Source organism: Solea solea, chromosome 15, assembly GCF_958295425.1.
Source record: "Solea solea chromosome 15, fSolSol10.1, whole genome shotgun sequence".
Lineage (NCBI taxonomy): Eukaryota > Metazoa > Chordata > Actinopteri > Pleuronectiformes > Soleidae > Solea > Solea solea.
Window position 1 is genome coordinate 18,572,110 of NC_081148.1, and position 24,336 is coordinate 18,596,445.

Below are 24,336 nucleotides of genomic sequence, written 5' to 3' on the forward strand. Positions count from 1 at the left end.
CCAGCCTAGTAAGACTCTTAAAGAGGTTTCCTCAGGCCACAATGCATAGATATGCAGAATAACACATGTGTCTATGTGTGTGTGTGTGTGTGTGTGTTATTATTCAAATAAATACATAGACTTTGTATACAATTTATATGTATAGAAAAACCACATCTCCACATCTAAAACCTGTTCATGGCAAGTCAATAATAACAGAACTGCTGTCGACGTCAGCACCTTTCACACGCTAAAAGCCTCACTGTGCTTGACTTTATCTGCTGGGTCAAGGTTTCTTTTCCACAACATACAACAGCACCATGAAATGGAAAGAGTCACCCAACTCTCAGGCCTCAGGTAATTTGCACATTCTCCCAGCAGGGGTCTCACTTAGCCCTCTTTGTGGACTCCTAGACTAGAGCCTGTTAGAAATTCCTCCATCATTATGTCAGATAGAAATACTGTCCATAAATCCACACGAAGCAGCCGCCTGTTGTGTACAATTAACTCTGTCTCCATCACCACTAAAGTTTTGTGGTTTTATGGGTTTGGAAACGATGACAGATATAAATCCACAGCTTATCAGCTCCAAAGCGACATAATTCACCCTGTACTGTTTACAGAGTACACTTTGTTGAGATTAATTAACGTTGCAAAGTTTGAAGTGGAATGAAAGACTCGGCCCTTGTCTCTGAACGTCCATTCTTTCTCGATAATGTGGGAAACAAGTCATGCGAAGAGAACAAACAAGTGAAATGTCTTCCTTGGTTAAGCCAATGAGCATCTCAGACATATTTTTTTTAATAAAAAATGTCAGTATGAGGAGCAGTACAGCGCTGGCTCTCAGGATACTCAAAGTGATTGAGGTAAGTACATCAACGTTATCCAGCCCCGGTCGTGTGCAGTATAATGTCATTTCTGCTCTTCAATCTTTACCGGAAAGGGTAAAGATTTACCCATATAGACAGAGGGTGAAAGGTCATTGTAGTGCCAACACACACAGACACCATCAACCTATTCACTCTCACACACTATGGAGGAAGCAAGAGTGCCCAAAGGTCACCAGTTTTCCAAGAGCATTATTTCTTTACTTTTTTAGGACTCATCAGACATCCATCCACATGCCCAGTGAGCGATCGCATCTTCACTGCAACACAAACAGACGTTTCCCTCGCTGGTCAGATATGGAAATCCGTTTCATGCCCAGTGGTGTAACGTGGTTCATTTACATGCAAATGTATTTTAAAAGAGTGTGACACACAGAGCAGGAAAAGTTCCCCCTCTATTTCAGAGACAGCAAAAGAGAGATGTGAGACATCACTGTGACAGAAATGATAATAATTACATCTTATTTCTCTCCTGAAGATGCTTTTATCCCCATTGTAGTTCAGTCCACAGTTTGCTGCACAGTTTGATAACATTGAATAGGGGGAAAAAAAGAAGAAAAATCCCTCCGCTGTGGCCAACAATGTCGACTGAGATATTTGTGTGGATTTTACTTTTGGCTACAATCAGGTTGTACTGCATGTTCACAAATCTCCCTTCCCCAAGTGTGTCTTTCACAGCCACAGTATCTTCTTGTCCAACATGCCAGTGTTGTGGTGTTTGACAGCACAACGTTACACTCGTGCTCTGGAAATGAGAAAACAAAAGAAACACTAAACTTTATAGATTGTGATTGTGATTTTTTTTTTTTCAGAAATGAATTCCTCTTTTCCTATTATGAAAGACAATTCAAGTGTTAGCCGACGAGTTGGACAGACAGCCTGTCTTTACACCCAGAGCCACTTCTGATTACCTTTTTAAGATAATCTGTTCCTTCCCTCTCTGCCTCTAAAACCCTCCCTCCCTCCTCTCTCCTCTCTCCTCTCCCTTCTGTCACTCCCACCCTCCTCGCTGTGCCAGTGTTTCCCAGACTCGCACACAGTCAACTTCACAAGTTGTCAACACAGTCGGACGATATCAAGTTTCTACAGGTCTGCAACTGTGTGTGTGTGTGTGTGTGTGTGTGTGTGTGTGTGTGTGTGTTAACACCACCCTGTCTGAATTACTGGAGCGCAGAGCAGTTGCAACTGTCCTTCACTGTCCGGCCAAGGTGGGTGATCTGAATGAAAGAAAACATTTTAATCCTCGTTCTGTCATGTGAATTTTTGTTCAGTCTCTTTTCTTTTCATGTTTATTAATCCACTCTCGCACCCTTGCCTCGATTTGTGATTGAAACCTGGCACTGCTCGGGCTGCTTGTTCCCAGTCTCATGCTTGTATAGTAAATATCCAAAGGACATTCTGTGTTATTAGCTCTTAGGGAGTTGTCGTGTTGGCAAATGTCCTTCAAATGAAGTGAGGGACTTGTTTCTTTGATTTCAATGGGTTTATTTGTTTAAAAAGTAGAAAGTAGATGTTTTCAGCGCGTTGATTTACTCATGAGAGCGACTCAAGGACAAGAGGAGGCTTTGTGAGAAATGTTCATATACTGCATATCTCAGCGCCAGAGTTGGTTTGGAAGGACAGCGGTGATGCAGGTAATGCAGTGTTTATGTGTTTACACTGTGAACACTGACATCATAATATTCATTCTTCGTGTGTTACCATGGATTTTCCTGAGACTTTTCTCATCATGGATTCAATGACAGAACCTTTTGAGGGCGAGCATTTGTATGAAGCACCCTCTCAATTTTCTAAATAGGTGTTAGTTTAACGTTTAGATTTTTCCAAAATAGAAGCAGTTTTGTTTTCATCGACAGTTGCTTTTGTATTCATTTTGTAAGAATGGTTTCATAGTTAAGGAGGAAGAAGAGGGAGGCGATGATACAGTGTCGCGGATGTCATTATTCTTGTTGGCGGTGTAACTGTAAAGTTGCATTACTGCCTTCTACTCTTTCCCCTTGCCTCCTCCACAGAAAAGAAGAAGCGAAAAGGGGAAGAAGAAGGAAGCAGTAATGCAACATTCCAAAAAACTGCTGTAAAACCAACAAGCATTACAGAAAAGAGAAGGAGGAAACCAAAAGTTTTGTGTTTTGTTCTTGGTGTTTGAGGTCAGTTGACCTCCATCATGTTGCATTACTGCTGCCTTCTCTTTCCTGTGCCTCCACTCCTTCTCCTCCTCACTTTCTGAATCCCAAATCAGTATAAAGAGGAATGAGAAAGAAGCAACATTGTAGATGCCAACTGCCGCAAAACATCAAGAACACCAACCATCACAGAAAGGAAAGGAAGAACAGAGAAGAGGAATCCTGAAGCTTTCTCCCACCAAATGTTCTTGGCATTTACAGCAGAGATGGTATCTGCAATGTTGCATTTCTGATTTCATCGTTCATTTTCCTCTCCTTCTCATGAAGACCTCCTCTTCTTTGTGAATTTTTGGATTGTGACATTGTTGGCTGTAGGATGAAAGGAGGGAAAGTTTCACTGTCCTTTCATGTCTTTTATATATATTTTCATTACAGAGTTTATATGAAGATACATTTCATGCCGTGCAGCGATCAAACCCTACTGCGCCCGTGTCACCTTTAAACAGGGCATACTTCTGTGAGAGTATGAGGGCTTGTAGGAGGCCGAGCAGCGGTGGAGCACTCAGAACCGTCGTCGGAGCGATGCTGCTGACACTTGGCCTGTCCCAGTCTGGCCCTCAACAGACTCCCTGTATGGCTGGTGATGCTGGACAGAACCTCACCCAGCCCAAGTACTTCATGTTTCAGAACAGGACTGTGTCTAGCTTCATGACGCCTCTGGTTGAATCCTTCCTCCAAACTGTCCAGCCATACCCATTTCCAATAGGTTGGTATCATGTCCTTGTCACTTTGTCCAGATGCAATAACACGTAAATCTTTTTTTTCTTATTTGCCATGTTCTGTGGTAGACCATAAACCCTGAGGTTAAAGGGACGCCATCAGATTTAACCTTTCCTGCCCTCGGGAAATACTGCCCACACAAGAGGCTGAGAGGATTGGTAAATCAATAAGTTAATGGGCATTCTCTTATTCTGCCCTGTCAATCTTTAACATGTAACAGCTTTGATGCTTTCGGACCAGTTAGTGTGACTTGTGACTCAGACATGAGGCGGTCTATTGTCTGTGCATGTCATGTGACGTAACCACCCCCATAAAAAATCTTATTTTGCACCTTACTTCCTTTCCGGCACTGTTTTCAAAACCCAAACACACAAAGACAAAAAGAAATTGACCTGCTAAGTAAATTGAACTAAAAATATGTTCAACATTCGTGTAATTTTAGCTGTTAAAGACCTGTGTTTCACTCAGAGAAATTGACACCACCTGGCCAAAAACGTCACATACTCTGTAAGCCTCTGGGGGTTGGGTGTCATGATCAAGTGTTGCTTCACATGGTCAGGTCCAGCTTCCACAATAGCAATTCCCAGATGACAATGCCAGGATTGTTGGACTCAAACTATGAAAGACTGGTAACATGAGTCTTCATTTTCACACATGGATTAACTCCACAGAGTCCAGACCTTAACCCTAGTGAGAATGATTGGGATGTGGTGGTGAAGACTTGATTCTGGCCAAAAAAATGAATGCAACTGTGGGATTGAAATCAGTGTGACATTGCATCAGCTTATGAGCGCAATGTTACGGTAAATGCATTTGGTAATCAAAGCCAAAGGTAGTCCCAACCACAATTCTAGTGTGACCTTTTCGGCGGTGTAGGGTATTTCCGTAAATGAGGGTGGCACCCATTTGCACCCATTTGCAGTGATTAAAAAAATGGCAGAAAAAATTTAATAATTCCCCAAAAATTTAATAAATTTCAGAAAAAAATGTTGAATTGAAAAAAAAAAATGTTGATACCAGATGACGCAAACAATACTTTTTAAGAAGCAAAAAATATAGATTTAACCATTCAAATATATTGTATTTTATTGTTTGAAAAAACACTTGTTTTTTGTGCTCCGAAATGGGTTCTTTGCGCTCCCTGGTTTGTTTTTTGCGCCGTGGTTTTATGTTTGTGGGCGGGCCTTATGAAGCTGCCTGCTGATTGACTGGAGTTTTGGAGTGACAGCTCAATGGACCGGAAGTCGTCACGGGCTTTGAGTCGCAGTCCGTCTTTCCCCGCCGACATCCGACAAAATGATTAATTGTCCGATAATTGTAAGTATTTAACGTTTATACTCTGAAAAACGTTAGATATTTACAATTATTTTGTCAGATGTTGACGGGGAAAACTTGGGGAACGAATCCCAGACGGACAGCGACTGCCAAGCCGGTGTCGACTTCCGGTCTATTTAGCGGTCACTCTAAGGCCCGCCCGCAAACAAAAAAACGGCGCAAAGAACAAGCCATGCAGCGCAAAGAACAAGTGTATTTTCAAGTATATCGATATTTTTTTTTGTTTCGTGAAAAGTGTTGTTAGAAAGTATTGACACAAATCTAATTCCATACCCAGAGAGACTAAAATTGGACAAAGTATGCAACAATATACCACTACAAAATGTCTGCCTCTCAAATGCAGTTGAGTTAGGGTTTGCATATAAGGACAGTTCATTTTCTAGTGCCAAACAATTTGCAACGTGTAACATTTAAGACATTTTCAACAGCAGAAAAAAACAGCAGAAAAAACTAAACTTGAAAGCACGCCCCACTGGTTTCCCAGTAATCACATGAGTTGGAAGTGTCAGATTTCCTTTTTTTTTTTTTTTTTTTTTACAAAGCTAGAGATTAAAATGTTTGTATAAATCTCAAGACACAATGTCCTCTTGGTTTCGGCCTTTGTGCATGGATGAGCGTGACTGAGTGCAGAAGTGGAGATAGTAATTATTTCTTTCTGGCCCTGTTTAGCTGTGTTTCTGCATAAAAAAAACAAACTAACCAATATTATTTTCTCCACTTTTCTTTCTAGACCTGATCCTGAAACTAGTCCGTGAATTCTCATTGACAAATTCACAATTAATCAAGGAAGTAAGTGCATGAAATGAACATACATTCACCAGGACCTCCTGAATTTAGTTTTAAAACAGTATTTCACCTGGGTGTGTTTTCCTGTGCCCTCAGGTCATGCTGCACGAAGTGGGCTTCCTGGTATGTGCAATATTTGGCATCCTGTACATCATTCTGATGCCCATAATTGGCATCTTCTTGGCGTGCTGCCGCTGCTGTGGCAAGTGTGGTGGGACGATGCACCAGAAGCAGACACCCTCCATTCACAGTAGCAGACGATGTCTCTACTGGTGCACGATTGCTGTCACAGTCGTCATCCTGTGAGTTTTGTGTTGGCTGAAATGAATATTGTTAAAACAAAAGGGCTGAAGCTTGAATGTGTGTTACTGGATCGTGTGTGTGTGTGTGTGTGTGTTTATAGAGCCGGGAACGTTTGCATGTTCAAAAGCAATAAAGACCTGAATGTGGGTGTGACTCAGAGTCCTACACAGCTCAACAAGACTACACGCAACATTCAAACGTTCATCACGTCTGTGCCTCAGGTAAGAAAAATAACCTATTTCTGATGAAAGTGCATTGAAGTATGGAAATATACAAAGGTCAAAATACTGGCTGACATCAACTCTTAATCGTTAACTAAACACAATTAAAACTGAACAAAGGAGTCGGTGTTTGTTTTGTGCCACTAGGATCCTGCTGAGAGTGCGTAAACACGAACACATCACACCTATTCTGCACTCTCTTCACTGGCTTCCCACCCCCGCCCGGATAGAATATAAAGTTTCCCTCCTCACATTCCAATGCATCCACGGTACCGCCCCCCAGTACCTTAAAGACCTTCTCACCCCCCCAGACCTCAGCACGCTCGCTACGCACTACCATCAGCTAAAGACTACTCCCCCCAGGACTAAAACCCGCACACTTAGATTGTTGTCGTTTTTTTAAACTCCTTGCTTCTGTGGCACGTTGGGATTCTTTTTTAGAATATAAAGTGCACTACAAATAAAATGTATTATTATTATTATCATTATTAGATTGAGCGGTGTTAATTATTGCACCGCATCATCAATCTTCTTGTGTTGGATGCAAACAGACCCCAGTTCTCACTTAACAGGTTTTTTTTTCTTTGTGCCGTGTCAATACACTTATCTTCCGCTACAAGAGAGTGGGAAAAAAGGATAAATGTTCCACGTGTTTATCCTGATTTTTGACATACTGTGAGGTGCATTGCAACCATATCCTAAAGCTGCAGTGCGTAACTTTTAAACGTTAACAAATGATATTCAAACCAACGTCAAATGAGATCACAATACAAAGTAAAGAGTAACTGAACCCCTTAAAACCGCCAGTGTATACAGTATGGGTATCTAGTAATGTTGTTTGTTGATACATATTTTGATAAAATCAGCTTCCTGTCTGCCTCTCTGGTCAAAGACCAGCTTGGTTGTTTAAAGGCCCTGGTTTACCTCCGCGCACATGTCCACATATCGCTGGTATACTCGCGCGTCAGAGTCCTGTAGTATCTGACTTCACCATCGGGTGGCGGTCCCTAGACACATCTGGTTTGAGCTGCTCATCAGCTGAAAGGTCAGGGGGAGTCGGGGCGTCGTCTGCTTCGAGGGTCACTAGGTCGAGGCTCGGTTGACTATCCTTGGCGACGACTTCTTCTGTTGTCCAAATGTTTATTTTCTGCTTGGTGAGCGGGGCTTAACACTCACCACACATGACAAATAATGTCACGTCTTCTCACACACCCAGGATGGGTGTGTTTATAGGTCACGTATTCAGGCTTTAAAAAATGTGGGTTGGTTTTTTCCCGTCTTATGTGTTGTTGAGTCAAAGTTATGATTCATTTTATATCGCATTTTTAGTAGTGATGTAAAGTAGCAATAATTGTGCAGGAGTCACAAAATTTGACAATTTTTTTCTTTGCGTTTTGTTCATAAAAATGAGCCAAGTGAACTTTGAACTTTGTGATGTATTTCCATATTTCACAAATTCAATCTTAGTACTTTTTGCTCAGGTGTGTTTATAGAGTCAGTGAAGAGGATTTTTTTTTCTTTTATCAGATTGTCTAGGTTGTGCTGAAAAAAAGGACATAAGACACTCTGTGTTCTAAGGTTTAAATGTGCTTCTAGAAATAAACTTGACTTGACTTAGCACACTGTTTTTCCCCTGCTTCACTCCAGCAAATTCATTCCGTGGTGAACGAGAGCTTCACAACCATCGACAGGATTGCCTCAAACCTTCATGGTAAGTAAAATAATAATCTATGATGCAGAGTCTGTTCTCGTCCCATGATCAACTGTCACTTTGTCTGTATGAATTAGACATCGGGCCTCAGTTGGGCTCAGTCATCCAGGATCGATTCCGTGGACATATGGACCCAGTGCTGCGCTCGCTGAGGCTGCTGAATGAAGGTAGGGCGCGTCTGTGTGCTCTGCCCTGTTTCAGTCTGAGCATGTCAATTCTTGTTTGAATGTCATGTTGGCATATCAGACTAGAAAATTCCACTGCGAAATTTCAAGCATGCCTGGTGTTCTTGCTGCTGATGTCGTCAGGTGCAGGACTTGTGCTGGTAAAGGAGTAACATTTGGGTGGATTGAACCTTTAAAACTTGAAGTATTTAGAAAAAGTGGTATTTTGGTGGAATCACCCTTTAAAAGAGACTTACTCATAAACCATGTCTCTACGTTAAAATATGACAACACTGTGAGGCTCCAAACTGGGCTGGGTTGTGATCATTTCTTCGACCCTCTCCCATTCATGTGTATGTGGAAATTATTTGCAGTTTTGTTGCAATTTTTCTCGCCATGGTTGCTCGAAACGCTTACAAAAGTAATAGCCCGCCATTACTGATGAAACCGCACATTTTGGTATAGGATTTGTGGAGGTTTTCTCAAAACTGGGAGGAGTTACATGCCAAGGTTTTGGGTGGAAGAATAACAATTCAATACAGAGAGAAACTCACAAGCCCCTCCCTAATTCCCCCGCTCCCTCGTCCTGTCACACACACACCCGTGCTTCTCCCAAACCTCTGAGAAACAAAGAAAACAGCATGTTTTGAAGTTGTCATCAGGCCTGTCGCGAGACGGCAAGCAAACCGAGCAATTGCTTGGGGCCCTGAGCTGGCCTGGGGCCACAAGACAACGACTGGTTATGAATAAAATGCAACGACAAACTGTTTGAGCGCCCCTTTGAAAGTCAAGGCAGTAAAGTGCAATGACACTGTTATCGGGAACCCCCTCAAGGGGGCCCCTTTCACTGAGAGCAGCCAGGTGGCTGGCTGCTGTCAGCGACTACTGAGAGGGGCCCACTTGAGGGGGATCCCGATAACAGTGTCCATTTTGCTTGGGGCCCCCAAAATCCTTCAAACGGCCCTGGTTGTCATATTTCAAGAACGGTTTATGATAATAGAGATCAAGTTTGGTTTGTGAGCGTCAGGAGGCTTTCAGCAGCTCCCACATTTTAAATTTGTGAGAAACGGGTGTGATTGACAGAGAAATCACAGTTTTAAAATCACCCTCGTCTTGATTTTTCCAAAACTACAAAGCAGACTTTTAACATGGGAGTGAATGAGAGCTTTGACCAGAACTCTCTGTGCTTTTAGGTGATGTTAAGAAAAACTGCAAGTCATATGAAAATGAAAACAACACACAGGGTTAGACGACAACCATAGCAACGTTTTGATGTAAAAACTTTGTTTGTGTAGGTTAGAAATTGTGGGCAGGAGAAGAGTTTGTTTAGAGATTTTTGTAATCATTTTTCTGGATCTCAGCAGTGTATACTTTATCGTTTCTACGTTAAAGTATGACGACACTGTGATGCTCAAGTGGGCTTGGTTTTTCTCCGTCTTTCGACCGCTTCCCATTCATGTGTATGTGGAAATTATTTGCAGTTTTTTGCGATTGCCATGGTTATTCGAAACTCTTAGAATAGTCACAGCACACCATTCCTGATCAAGTCGCACGTTTTGATACAACGTGTGGGTTTTTTCTCAAAACTGTGGGAGGAGTTACACAGCAAAATATGGGAGGATTAAACGCGTAGGATTACAATAGATGCTTGCGCTGCAATGCATTCTAGTGCGAACTAGTATGCCTCGCAGCAGCATTACCTGGCTCATTCCTGCGATGTGCAGATATGCTGCATTTAAATGCACATTACAGTATGTCATTTTCTCTCAATCAAAACAATACAAAGACTTGACTCTACTTGACTCTATTCTTTTGATTTTCCATTAGTGATAGTACCGTTTTTTTTTTTTTAAAGCAGCACTGAATGGAAGCGATTACATACACTAGCTAAAAGTAGCATTGCATTTGTGTGTTTTTCATTCAGGGACCACAAACTTCAGCGCTCAATTACAGGAGCTGAACTCATTTTTGACCCAGCACAGGACCACCATGAACCTTCTGCAGAGGGACATCACTACCATCAGATATGCCATCACTGCCACTTTGAATAACCCGGCCTGTGTTGGCTGTGCCTTAATAAGGCCAGTTTTACAGCCACAGGTAGATCAACTGACACTGGGCGCAATCGTTGTAAGTTCCTCCCTGTGTGTTCCTGTATGTTGTGTGTGTCCTTGTTTTCTTCTTCTTCTTCGAGGAAGTTTGAAAAACGTGTGTGTGTGTGGGGGGGTTGTTTAAATTGAGGTTTTTCTACAGTAAAGTGTATTATTGTGCCAGGTTTGACAAGACGTCACTGTGATGCAAGAAACGGGTAGAATCATTTGTGCAGTGAAAGATTCTCTGACGCAGGCTGACACTGTGACACGCGGTGATCACTCCTCGTCTTTTGGCTTTTGTCTGATAAACTGATTCGTCCTCCTCCCATCTGTTCATCTTGTTACTCCTACTCTCCTCCATCTATGAGTCACACTGCACTTCCTCTCCTCTCCTCTCAGTATGCTGGCTCAAAATGAAATAGAGACATACCCTTTCCTTATTTGTCTTTGTCACCAACTCATCTAACTGTGGCTTTGTGTTTCATGTGTTTTCTTTTGCTGCCTCCCTCTGTTGAATTAAGGTATAACACGTGTGTTCACAGACTCCCAACAACGATGGTCTTGTGGCAGGAATGACTCAAATCAACCAAACTGATCTCCCATCAAAAATCGTGGAGGTCAGTGGCAGCCCCCCCCCCCCATGCCCCCAATGCCCCTCTAACCACAGATATGACAGTTACTATCTGTGGCACATTGTTTTATATCCATTTCATTTCAGATTGAACGCTACTTCAACAGCATCCCACAGACCGTGAACGCTGAAACCACGAATGTAGTGCAACGTAAGTTCTATGTTTTATAAATAAATAGTGCTTAACAGATTTATTAGACCACGACCCCAATATAAGGTATATACGAGCATAAAAACTCTTGAAACCTGGCATGGGGGTCAGGTCTGTTGAAAATGCGATATTGGCATAGTTCCCGGAACTGTGCATTGCCCAAGGGCTCTATAGAAAACGGAGACAAAATTGAGTCCCACCGAATTTCCCCAAGGTTGGTGGAAAGATGTTATATGCCAAGACGAACAAAAAAGTCGACTGTAACCATCGCTCAACTCAGCAATGGTTACAGTCAGAAATGTTTATGTCCTACTGACAAAAAACGCGCCAATTTTAACTACACAGATCAAAGGTGAAATATAGCAATATCATTATGGAATATCACATGATTTTAAGATCATTGTTGCAGTTGCTTTTTCCTAAACGCATGTTTTTTTTGTTGTTTTTTTTCACTTGTCTGGCCCCCTCCTGACCACACTAGACCCTCAGAGGGGGGAATCTGTTGATTGTTCCATATTTGAGGCTTAAATCTAAAGGAGAAAGTTGTATCTTTGGTTTTAGTTGGTAAAACTAGAGTTGTTTGTGTGGTTTTCAAATCAAAAGCGCAGCAAAACGCCAGAGGTAACACAATGTTTACTCTATTTTACTTCACCTTTATTTAACCAGGTAGAACCCATCAGCAGCACATGTCATATTAAATATTAAGAGATTAAGAATTAATTAACAATGTGACAGTATATTTCTTTGACATTTAAAGTGCAGGAGTTGAGGTCACAGTAATCAGTTAAAACACAGTCGCTACTTGTATATGTATAATAGTTCCTCGTTGTCTATCTAAGATAATAAAATCCAAGTGAAATCAGTTCAGACAGTTTCATAAATTCACAAGAACAAAGAGAATAGTGGCTTTCCGTTGTGTGCCGATATGGAGGAGCTAAGCCAAGGAGAGCCTTTTAAGTCACAAAATGTTTTGTGCTTGTCTTAGAAACCACCCAGGTGCTGGAGAACGTCAAAACCCAGATCTCAAATATCATCAGGACCTCCCTTTCTGCTTTGATAAATTTGTCAGACGTTCCAACTCAGCTGTACGCAGACACAATCGGTAAACACAGCTCCACGATCGAGTACGCCGAGGACATTAGGTAAAAAAAAACTCACATGATCACTGGAATAATCTTTCAGTAAATCAATCATTCATCACGATGTGTGTCTTCTTGTCCAGGTACAAATTGTGTATTGCTCTGTGCTGCGTGGTGGGCCTGGTGGTGATGTGTAACATCCTGGGTCTGGTTCTGGGTCCTCTGGGTTTGAAGCCCAAAACGGACCCAACAATGCGCTCCTGCATGGCAGACAGCGGAGGCACCTTCTTCATGATGTGAGTAGCACGTTGTTGCGTGTGTGTAGTCACGTGATTCACTTTTTTTCCCTCACGTCCTGAGCAAAAAACTAATAAAAAACCTATGTAGGAACACTTTATGTGACAGTACAGTACAAATATGACACTAGTATGATAATAACCTTTGAATAAAGAAGTAATATTATGTCCATACCATCTTATAAATGGTAATGGTAATGACAGACAATGGAAGTGGGACATAATGGAAGATTCATTTCATTATATTATTTTGTATGGGATGGTCTTACACTGATGTGCAGTACGTAGAGTTTATACATAACCAATATGACTTATACATGATCAAACTACGTTAAAACTACACTAAAACACAGAGCGACAAACCTAATATACCTAAAACAATTAATAGAAACAGCTCTGTTCTTTTAGCTAGCACTTACCAAGTTTTATTTCTGATATTAAATTGATTTTGCAGAGTTGACAGCCCTTAATGGAGACTGCAGATTGTCCAAATGTGATCTTTTTTACGATATGATCGCTCCTGGTTACTGTGGTTCTACGTGTTTTTTCTGTAGAAAGTAAAACAACATAAATACACGTTAAAGTCGTTCAACAAAAAAACTTCTCTTAAGTTCTTTAAAAACAATTGTTCCACTGTCATTTTCACTGCAGGAGTGCAGGGTTCAGCTTCCTCTTCTCCTGGCTGATGATGGTACTCGTGCTCGTGCTCTTCCTGTTGGGAGGACACGGTCACACTCTTGTGTGTCGGCCGTGGAGCAGCGGACAACTGTTCCAGGTGAATACCTGCACATTTTATGTGTGCACTCACCGCAGGCGCCGAATGCTGGACGTGAAACCACCTTAACGGTTAATGTTGTTGCCTCTTCTCTGCACAGTTTTTTTTTTAATCAAATGTTTTTATTAATATTTCCCATTGTTTACAATGACAGCAACAAACAGGTAAGGTGCCTGGTGGTGGCAAAACATCTTCCAACACAGTTCTATGACAGGGCAATACATTAAGTCACTTTTCGTGGTCTAGAGTAAACAACAGCATGTTTCCAAATGCAAATAAACAAACAATGTAGGAAAAAATAATACACATCAAATGAGATAATACTGTTTTGGCAAGAAGGCTTCAATGGCTTTCTTCCCTTCCAGAAATGATAGAAAACGACTCCAAATCCTGTCAAAAGTTGGAATATTTACCCTTACTCACAAAAGTAAGTTTTTCAAGGACAAGAGAGTTTGACAATCCAGCAAGCCACACTTGTAAACTTGGTTTGTTAACAGATCTCCAAGATTTGGCAATGGAGTGTTTAGCTTGTAATAGGCAATATACAGTCATTTTTCCTATCGTCCTTGCTTAGTTTGCAGTTTGCGGGGACAGTCCCGAGGATGCAAAGCTTAGGGCATAGAGGTTACCTCACACCTGTGACATATGAAAGGGTCTGAATAATTCGCCACAATACTAACATAGTTTTTTGTATGCGTAGTGGGATGGATTTATGCACAAGCACCTCTGGCATGTGAAAGAACAAGTCATTACTTTGCCTGGCCATGTTTTCCTTAATCAAGCTACCTCATCTGGGAGTAAGTGGGTTTCTTGTAGAAAGACGATTTTTGAGTGGTATTGTTTGATGGCTGTACTCCGGAGACGTGTGGACAGAAATCAAGCCTAACAGTGCCTAATTGTAGATAAGTTAAAACTACTGAACAATCCTAAAAACGTGGGTTAATCTCCAACAACTACAGAAGTCTGGGGTAAAGTCACTAGTCACTCGTGTGTGTGTGTCGCGTATAAAATGAAGTCACCGCAGTTTCGTTCAGCCATGCAATGATGACTCCGCCCACGTAGCCCAAGTAGGTACTTTTTTGTAGTGGAGATGCAACCTAATCGTGCCGTGTCGTGCGAGGCGAGTAGAGCCGGTGGAAATGCGCCATAAGGGTGGTCATTACTTGTTTTAGTTTAACAAATTTCCTGAAGCCTCTAACATTCCACGAGACAAGCTCCAGGTCAAAACTCCTACTCATTTACTCAAACAACATTTCTAGGGTAGAGCCCTGTTTATATCATTTAGCCTCATCTACAAAAACAAGCACCTTACAACTTGAAAAACTGAACCCCCCTAAAAACAATAAAAACATACAGTACAAACAAATTCACACTCCCCAACTACCTGTGAATAGTCTACACAGTTATCCCCCCCTCCCTGGAAAAAAAAGACTCGGTTATATTTCCTGATCCCTGAGAAGGAGCAGAAAAATCGACCTACTAGTAATACAGAGCGGACCCATTACATTACATCACATGTCATTTAGCAGACGCTTTTATCCAAAGCAACTTACAATGGAATTGAGTATTATCAGCCAAGGGTGAATTCGAACTTGCGACCATTGCGACCATGGTCTTAACCACTGAGCCACTCTACCCCCGACCCGACCCTGGAAGCAAGTAGTGGTCACCTAATAATTTAACTAAGTGAAATATGCCTTTATACAACTTTATAGTTGTATGCATATAATAAAAGGAAAGCAAATTAAAATGCCAGTTCTGAATTGTCAGTCTTTAGGATACACACGTTAGACAGGGAACTCAGTGAGCATCAGTACACTCAGTGCAGCATGTTACAGACCCACAGAATGGCTAACCAGCACTTTGTTGTCGGATCCACTGGATGAAATCCTGCACCTCCGCTACTGTGTGAAAAAGGTTTTGGCTACCCTGGTGGAAAACCTCATCCTAGCCGGAAAGATGAGTCCAAAGCCGACGTTTAATTCCCGTAGCTGTTGCTTCACCCCGTCATATTGCCTCTGCTGTTTCTGTACCTCCGTGGACAGATCCGGGAAGAACATAACGTGACGGTCATGGTACATCACTCTTCCTCTTTGGCGCGCCGCTTTCATCACCCTCACCTTGTCTTGATAGTTGAGAAATTGCATGATGATGGCGCAGGGGGTGCGTTGGGAGCCGATAATCTGTGGGCTCGGTCTATGATGATAGGACTTGGTAGTGCATCCGTACCCAAAACTTCTGGAAGCCAGGTTTGAAGGATTGACACTGAATCTCCCCCCTCGGTTCCTTCAGGCAGACCGACCAGCCTCAGATTGGACCCTCGATGTCTGTTTTCCAAATCATCCAATTTCAGGGTGAGCTCGTGAACTTTCTTTTGAAGGGATGAATCCTTGTTAGCCAGCGAAGAGATGTCGTCTTCAGCTTTGCTGATGCGGGTCTCAGCCGAGGTAAGCCTTTCGGAGAAAACATCTATCGTCTCTTTTACTTCCTGATTGGATATTATGACTTCTCGTATTTGAGTAGAGACGTCCGCTCTCATTAAGCGTATGGTCGCTAAAATGTTAGCCTCGTCATCTACCTGGCCGCTAGCGCAAGCATTAGCAGCCTCCTCTCCCTCTCCGTCCAGCGAGGTGTGGTCTGTGCTAGCATCGTTAATGTCGCCGGATTTTTACGTGCGTTTGCCATTTTTTGTAGAAAAATTTGTGATAAAATCAATACTGGGGCAAGCGTGGACAAATGATTGACTCTATGTCGAAATGGAAAAGCAAATATAAGGCCAAAAGGTCGGAGCACTAAAACCAGCTACTGCTCAGGTAGACGCCATAACCAGAAGTCCTCTTCTTTCCACAGTTAATTGATTCTTCGGGATTGGTTCCAAACATAAGTCAGGTGTTGGGAGTGAGAAGCAAAATCAGCATCGCACACCTCTACAGGTATGTTATTTAACTTTGCCTCTCATAAGAGTCTTCTGGCTTCAAAATAAAACTTGACAGGAACACAGTAAAGAGCAGTGTAGGGCTTTGATTTTCTTTGAAGTGACTTTGATGTCGATGTTTTTTTCAATCCCAACTTCATCTGTTGTTGTGGGAATGAGACATGTGTCTTAGATTCACTGTCTAATGATCAAATAACACATTTATCTCTGGAAATTAGTAAAAAAAAAAGTATATTTTTGGGTGAAGTGGCCCTTTAATGGACAATCACACTGGTGTGACAACAGCAGTGTTTTTATTTTTATTTTTCAAACCAAGCATTTAGTTAACAGTCAATCCTAGCAACAGAATCTTTTTCAATAAGTTCATATTTTTTTAGCAATAAATGCTCTTAACTTGATAGGTGATTTTGCCGGGATACCAGATACTGATGTTGACGGGCCAGTTTTGGCCCACGGGCCACCAATTGCTGATCACTGGTCGACAATATGTATGCACAATTTGTACTTCATTTCATATCCTGTCTCACTGTGTTGACAGAGACTGTACGGCAAACCAGACCATTTGGAAAACACTCCTCCTGCATGAAGTGATAGACCTCGACCAAGTCTTCAGTACAACTCAAGTGAGTTCTCCTCACACTCCTCGCCCTTTTCTGTTGTTATCTTTCACGATAAAAATGTAACCTACATTAACATATCGCAGTGGTTCTCAAACCTTTGATACCAAGTTCCTCCTGAGAAAATATTAAAATGTAGGGTTGAAGATCCTGGAAAAACAGTTAGGGCAGACAACATTTTTGAATTCAAAAGTCCAAGCCCCTTTCTTCAGACTTCCTTTCGAAGCGCTGCCTCCAGAGTACAGGAACGAGCAACGGACGCAGCATCGGTAACTTTCGGTACTTCTCGGTGACGCTGAGGTTTTTGGACACTTGTTCAATTGATAACGTGATGATGAAGAACAACAGAGTTACCCGGTCCAGTAGAAACAGAGCCACCAGGGCATCACTTTGCAGCCCTCTCTGGGCTTTCACAGACCCTGGGCTATACAGTAGAACAGTATTTCTGAAGTACCGCCAGAGGAAGCTCATGTACCACTGGTGGTACACGTACCAAAGTTTGAGAACCACAGACTTGACATATTCTGTAGGATCAGACGGACGATTGACTGGAAACTAATAAGAGGACTTTTTACGTGACATATTATGCGATGTGTGTTTTCTTCTCTACCTCTCTCCTCTGTTGGTCACTCAGTACGTGGGGGACATACAGCGGCAGTTTGACGCTATGAACATTGAGTTGCCCACCATCACTTTCCTGCGCCCTGAAGTGAGAGAGAACCTCAGAAACCTCTCCGTCATTACAAACGAAATGAACTCCACCCTTATCACACAGCAGGTATGTGTTTTTTTTTCCCACAGGACCACGCGCACATCACTGTATCCTTGTGACGTTTTGTTCGACGCCGCGTTTGTGACGCTGTATTTCTCGTCTCGCAGATTAACACCGTGTCCAGCATCAATCTGAATACGTCAGCGGATGCACTTGTGAATGCTGGAGTGAGTTACAACATTTTGTCAAATAAAGTCTTACATTTGTGTTGATAGGGATGCACTGATACCAATACTACTATTGGGTATTTTGTCCGATACGAGGTGGATGTACTTGTACAAATATGGTTGCAAATTCTCTCTGATACTACATCAATGCATTTATTCAGCATTTATTGTCTATTTTTTTTTTTTTTTTCTGAAATTGGAGCACAATTTTTGAAAACTGATGTCACATGCTATTGAAGAAGACTGAAAACTAGATACTGAGATCATTAACTCCTCAGGAACATGTTTTCTGGTGTTATAAATCCAGTAAAATGTATATTCATTTTCCCATCGACACAACCAGCAGAGTCTCACTATGTACTGTCACTTCCTGATTGACTCCAACAAGGAAACTGGAAGAATAATTTCTTATTACGAAAAGAAATCCTCCTCCTCCTCCTGGCTCAGGTTTGGTGTAAAGTAAAGATGCAAACCTACAATGGAATGGAGTTTATTTAGAAGCAAGAAAGAAGAAAGAAAATACAAAACAAGCAGTTAAACAATTATTTCACACTTAATGTCTTAGTTTACATGTTGGATGTCTCCAGACCAAGGTTATAATAGTTTTAGATTTTTCATCCCTTTTTTTTTTTTTAGTTTTACTTTAATTTTTATGAGTTTCAGTATTTTTGTAATAAGAAGTAGAAGTTCAATCCAAGATGGCGGCCTTCCTGTAGGACTTACAACAATGTCCTCAATGACTTTTTGGACCGTCCTGACATGATTAACATGTGTACCAACTTTTGTTCATGTACTTATGAGTGACTAAATGTTTAAATGTTATTTATTTGCTTAGACTGGGACTGACCCGCCCACTCAAACAAGACTCCAAAACCATGCCGACGACTTGAGGCAGTTTCAGGCCAGAATAGAAACAACCCTCATCCCACAAATGGTGAGTGGGCTCCTCCTTATCTTGGCTGCCATCTCTGCCTGAAACATAAACATTATCATTACCCCCTCCCCCCCAGACACAACTTAACTCAAGTGTCACGGTCCTTCGCACCACGGAACAAGAAATGGAGGTGAGTCCAGGGATTCACACCCAGTACTACTAAGAAGAGAGACGTGTGTCCTCTCTACTACTTTCTGTGGATTATTTCTTGCAGGCATCAGTGGTGGTGGTGCTGGCAAACGTGGCTGCAGCAGAAGACTTCTTCAACACAGACGCAGCAGCGATTGTCAGGAACGTGAGTAGAGTCACAAGTTCATTCATTACAGTGCTTGTGATTCATTACTGCATCCTCTGAAGGGATATTACATACATCACACAATTCTATATTTAATATCTAGTCATGCTGATAAAGATGAAAAGAGTCACACTATACCAAACTGAATAGGATTTAAACGACCATTTTTCTCTGACCATTTTTAACAGTGAAAGTAACACACAAATGCACTGTTTTATAGCAGTTTTATTTTCCATTGTCACATTTATCATTTTCAGATGGCAATGTAACCAAATCTCAGCCACACAGGAGCAAGGTTAGAATAGTTTGGGATTTTCATTAGTTTTAGTTTTTATATCATTAAAAAAAGCCAAAGAAAGGAAAAACCAGGAACAGAACTTTACATGTTGGATGTCTCCAGACGAAGTTTATAATAGTTATAGAATTTTTATTAGTTTTAGTTTTTGATTTAATATGGATGTTTTGGGTTTGCTGGTTTTTATTCTTATTTTTTTTTTTTTGCAATATGGAGTCTTTGCCAGGTGCGAGGTGCAAACAGCTCATAATAAGTATTGTGTCATCAAAACCCAGCAATTTTAAGAATGTTTTAGGACAGACGAACAAACATCCCTGAATCAAATATATCAGTCTCCAAGAAAATGTGCATCATAGTGCTGAGTTTAGACGCTTAGAGTTAGTGTGCAGTTAGGTTAAAAAAATAAATAAAAAATAGCATAGACACAGGAAAGAACCCTAACCATGTTAAAAATTTTTTTTTTTTTTTTTAACTTTAACTTGAGTACATTTTTTAGACCCATACTTTTATGTGAGTAGGATATTTTAGTACTCTTTTCCACCTCTGGTCACACTTGTGTAAGATACTTATACAAGTATGCAACTTAAGACACTTTCAGCACCATATAGAATGGTGTTTTTACTGCCACTTCAGTGCATTTCCTCTGAATCCCTTCATTGTTGAAGTGGTGACGCATTCCTGATTCCTCATGACTTCCCACTCTTGAGCAGTGTGGATTTAATTCTCTGTATATCTCTCTTGATCCTAGGAAAGCAGCTCGTTCTTGGACTGTCAGCTGGCTCACTTTGACCATTACAATGTGTGGGCCAGACACATGGTAATAATAAGTCTTTGTCAGCACTCATGTTTGTCAACGTTCACTTCTTGGAATCTAAACTGTATGTTTCTCCCCCGTCAGATCACAGAGCAGGTGGGATTTTGTAAGCCTGTGGCGGAGACTGTGGACGTTGTGGGGGTCATCCTCTGCTCGTACCTGCTGGAGTCTCTGGTGAGTGTCCGTTACCTTCTGCTCGTCTTAACCCTTTAACACCTAAGCCTCGAAATGGCCGTCTCCATAAAGGGGCCAGATGAGTGTCCTGTGAGTTAAGTGCTTTTGCCCATTTTTCCAGAATAACTTTCAATATCTGGCAGTTATATTCAATTCACTGCATGTTAAAATAGGTTATTAACAATTTATTAAATTAAATATTAAATTGAAATAATTTTTTATTTAAAAAAAACAAACCAACAATTGTTTCTCCAATTTTTTCCTCTTTCTTCAGCTTGTGGCAAAGACGCTGATTTGCTGGCTTGCCGTGAAATTACATCAAAGCCAACCACATGTTGGCTTTGATGTATGACTTCTCGGCTTTCAGAAACCGGGAACGTAATGCGGTATCGTCTGCGATACGCTCGTGTTAAAGGGTTAACAGACACAGAAGAAGAATAGAGCAGGAACCACTTATTAGAAATGGCTATACTTGTTTGTTAAATGGCTACGAATCTATTTGTTTTTGTTGTTAGTCAATTCTGCTGTAAACACTCACTCCTTGTTCCTCTCACGCTCTCTAGAATGCGTTCTGGTGCAGTCTGGGCTGGTGCCTTTTCTTCCTCATCCCCAGCATCATCTTCACTATCAAACTGGCCAAGTACTATAGGAAAATGAAGTTGTCTGATGACTATGAGTAAGAAGCAAAAACAACCCCAAAACAAAAAAACTCAGCCAAAAAATTCACTTGAGCCATAAACACACATACATTATGTGTGTCCACGTGTGCACATAACATGCACGAATCATAACGGGTTTGTTCCTCTTATAGAAATGTTATAAAGGCTTTATTACAAAGTTATTAATAAGGGTTTCTAAACATCTTACTTTGGAGTTAATACTTAGTCTTAACACATTTAACAATCGCAACTCCTCATCATGAATAAATGGGGATGTGATGATGTTCTTTGTCCACTTTGCAACAAGGCATTTATAAATGTTGGCAAGGTTAACAAGAAATAGATCCTTAAAAATGAAATGAATAGATTCATGCAGGTGTGTTATAGAATTGGAATTCAATTTTATTAATCCCCTTAGGGAAAGTATTCCTCTGCATTTGACCCATCCTAGAATTAGGAGCAGTGGGCTGCCACACTGAGTAGCGCCCGGGGAGCATTGGGGGTTGGGTACCTTGCTCAGGGGTACCCCAGCCCTTTTTGGCCGGGTGGGGATTTGAACCGGCGACCCTCTGGTTACAAGCCAAGTTCCCTTTCCACTTGGCCACAGGCTGCCCGTAACGTCCCATTAGGACGTCATTACGTGTTAATAACCCAATTATAACAGTCCAGTGTGACGTGGTGCACATTTTGACTGCTATAGCCTGCCAACGCTCTTGTCTCTGTTTCAGTGACAACGTCATAGCAAGCAAACTAAATATAAGCCCAAACGAAAATGAGCTGAGCGACCGAGACGCACAGTTCTGGGATGAGCACACACAACCGTCGCCTCCCGACCAAAGTGACACACTGTACACTGGGACACAGATGTGACACACGAGCGAAATAAGTTCACTCACACTGTTCACTACACAGAAAACTTGAGGCTGAGGTAAGGGAAAGATAATATATCTGTATTTTATGTAGCACTTTTCTAGTCTTGATGACCACTCAAAGCTGCTGTACATGACAGTTCTGCCATTCACACCCATTCACTCACACCTTTCACACGTTCACACACAAGGAGCTAGTGGAGCCGGGAATCAAACCCACAACCAGGGATGCCAGCCGACGTAGAAGACTGAAAGGGAAGAAGGCGTTTCCTCATCTGTACGTCACTCACTGCCTTCACTGACAGCACTCGTCATGATTAAGGCTGCAACTAACGACTATTTTCATAATCGATTCCTCTTGTTGATTATTTTCTCGAAATGTGTCAGAAAATGTTGATCTGTGTTTCCCAAAGCTGGAAATGATCCAAAATGATTCAGTTTTTAATGATTTCTTTGTCAAATTTGGCAAAGAAACCAGATAATATTCACATTTAAGAAGCTGGAAAATTTGAACGCTTTTTTGTTTTATTTATTGAAAAAACACTAACCGATTCATCGATTATCAAAATAGTTGATAATTCATTTAGTAATCGATTAATAATCGAACAATGGTTGCAGCCCTAGTCTTGATACATTTCATTCCTCACACAGTGTCTTTGAAAAGGACCTCGGGACACAAGAGAATCTTCAGGGATTATTTTAACTTTGAATATTTTTTGCATGTTTTATATGTTTTTGATGTACAAACAGAGCCTGCTGCTAGATCCTGAGAGCATAATTTATTAGTGTTGAGCTGATTTTTTTAGTCATGTCGTAAAGGAAAACAATAGAAACAAGCTTCTGAGACCAAATTATACTGCACTAAGGGTGAATCACTACATTTCTACACTTTGTTTTGTGTGCGTGACAATTACTGAACTCCATATTGTCATGACGTCTTTTTTTGTAAACGAGTTTGATAATGTGTTTTTCTACGTTTTAATTTCAACTTTCGAAAAGATTTATCTTGGCTGTGATTTATTAAAAACAAAAAAACAAAAAAAGGCTACTGTGAATAGAAAAATTGTACTGGACGACAAATGAACAAATGTGAGTGCTGCGCATGTTTCCACCTTTTTGACTGCAGCACAAGTGGCATCTCTGTTTCCCGCACAAAGCGTGAAAATGCTTTTTCACAGCGGAATGTTGATGTGACAGAATCTGCCCAAGTTTATCCTCTGGAAACTAACATCGCAGCTAATACTCTTCACGTTAGATCAGTTGCTTGTGAGCATGAAGTCCGTACACAGAGCACACAGTTTTCCCAGATACACTCTTAAAAATAGAATTTCTTTATTGACACAAGTACAAGAAAGGACGAGATAGTCGCTTCTAAAACTCAGTGCTACACAAAGCAATATAAATAGGAGGTAAGTAAAATTACAACCCTTACAAAATAAAAAAAGAGTGGATAAAATAGATGTAGAGGCAGATTTTAGTTTTGATTTCTCATTTAACCTTGATTTCCTTTGCTGGTAGACTTTAGCAAACATACACAAAATTCATGAAACATCAATCAAAGCATGACAATACCAATTAAGAACACAAAAATAGAAAAGAACAAAAATTGTCACCACACTTCTGGGTTTTAAAAGCCATTCTGAATAAACATGTTTGGATTTAAAATGGCCCAGGTCAGTGATAACACAAATCTGAGGGGAGGAGCTTGGTTTAATTTCAGTTAAATAGGCCGAGGCGGGGCTACTAAGGGCTTTAAAAACAAACCAGGTAGCCAGTGGAGACATTAAAACATTGGAGTGATATATGCCGAGTTTACTCTCACTCGAGAACCTTAAAGACATTCAGCTGCTTTATTAGGAACACCTGTTCACTTGCTCGTTAGCGCAAATATCAAGTCAGCCAATCGCGTGGCAGCAGTTTGTTCCATTTCGGGCATGTGGACGTGTTTAAGATGACTATCGGTGAGGTTTAAAGGAATGGAGAGGAACGGTGATTTAAGTGACTTTGAATGTCATCTCTAGGGTTTACAGGGAGTGCTCTGCAAAAGTGAAATAAGATTTGTTCAAGACCGTCTACTGAAGGAGACAGCGGAGGAAGAACAACACAACAGGTGATACTGCAGACACATTATTAGGGAAGTACAGCTATATGATTACATTTTACTATAAATACATGCTGTATGTTCAGGTTGAGTAAGCCTGTAGGTCAATGTAATGTGGACCAGTAATGTGTGGGTGAGTTTGTGTGATCTTCTGGAAGGATTTAAAGTGTGTAAATATTAAGGAATGTTTTCAAGGTTAGAGCCCAGAGGAGGAATGTTCAGCTATTACCCATTAATCTCCCGAATTAGAGGCCACCCTTTTGACTAACTCACTTCCTGCTACGAACAAAAGCAGAGAAAGAAAGGGCACTGATATGCATGTGTGTGTGTGTGTGCCGCTGCTGGATCTCGTAACCCACGGTCAGTTTGCACACGGGCATGTGAGGTCAC

The 24,336-nt window shown here is 41.2% G+C and overlaps 1 protein-coding gene across 4 annotated transcripts; it reads left to right on the plus strand.

Moving 5' to 3' along the window:
• Positions 1-1,895: 1,895 nt before the first annotated feature.
• Positions 1,896-22,934, plus strand: prom2 (prominin 2). Of its 4 annotated transcripts, XR_009242199.1 has the most exons (24): positions 1,896-2,074; positions 3,425-3,755; positions 5,835-5,893; positions 5,987-6,192; positions 6,294-6,414; positions 8,062-8,125; positions 8,203-8,292; positions 10,214-10,419; positions 10,925-10,999; positions 11,101-11,164; positions 12,150-12,306; positions 12,387-12,539; positions 13,191-13,314; positions 16,165-16,247; positions 16,788-16,872; positions 17,501-17,644; positions 17,746-17,805; positions 18,641-18,739; positions 18,816-18,869; positions 18,954-19,034; positions 20,078-20,146; positions 20,228-20,317; positions 20,881-21,904; positions 22,037-22,934. XR_009242199.1 is itself a non-coding variant. In XM_058650905.1 (23 exons), the coding sequence occupies exons 2-23, from the start codon at positions 3,515-3,517 to the stop codon at positions 20,995-20,997; spliced, it is 2,442 nt and encodes an 813-aa protein (XP_058506888.1). In that variant the 5' UTR covers positions 1,896-2,074; positions 3,496-3,514; the 3' UTR covers positions 20,998-22,933. The 4 variants fall into 4 exon arrangements, 3 of the variants coding, with proteins under 3 accessions (XP_058506888.1, XP_058506887.1, XP_058506889.1); XM_058650905.1 differs by having other exon boundaries at positions 3,496-3,755; positions 20,881-22,933; XM_058650904.1 differs by having other exon boundaries at positions 20,881-22,932.
• The last annotated feature ends 1,402 nt before the right edge of the window (positions 22,935-24,336 follow it).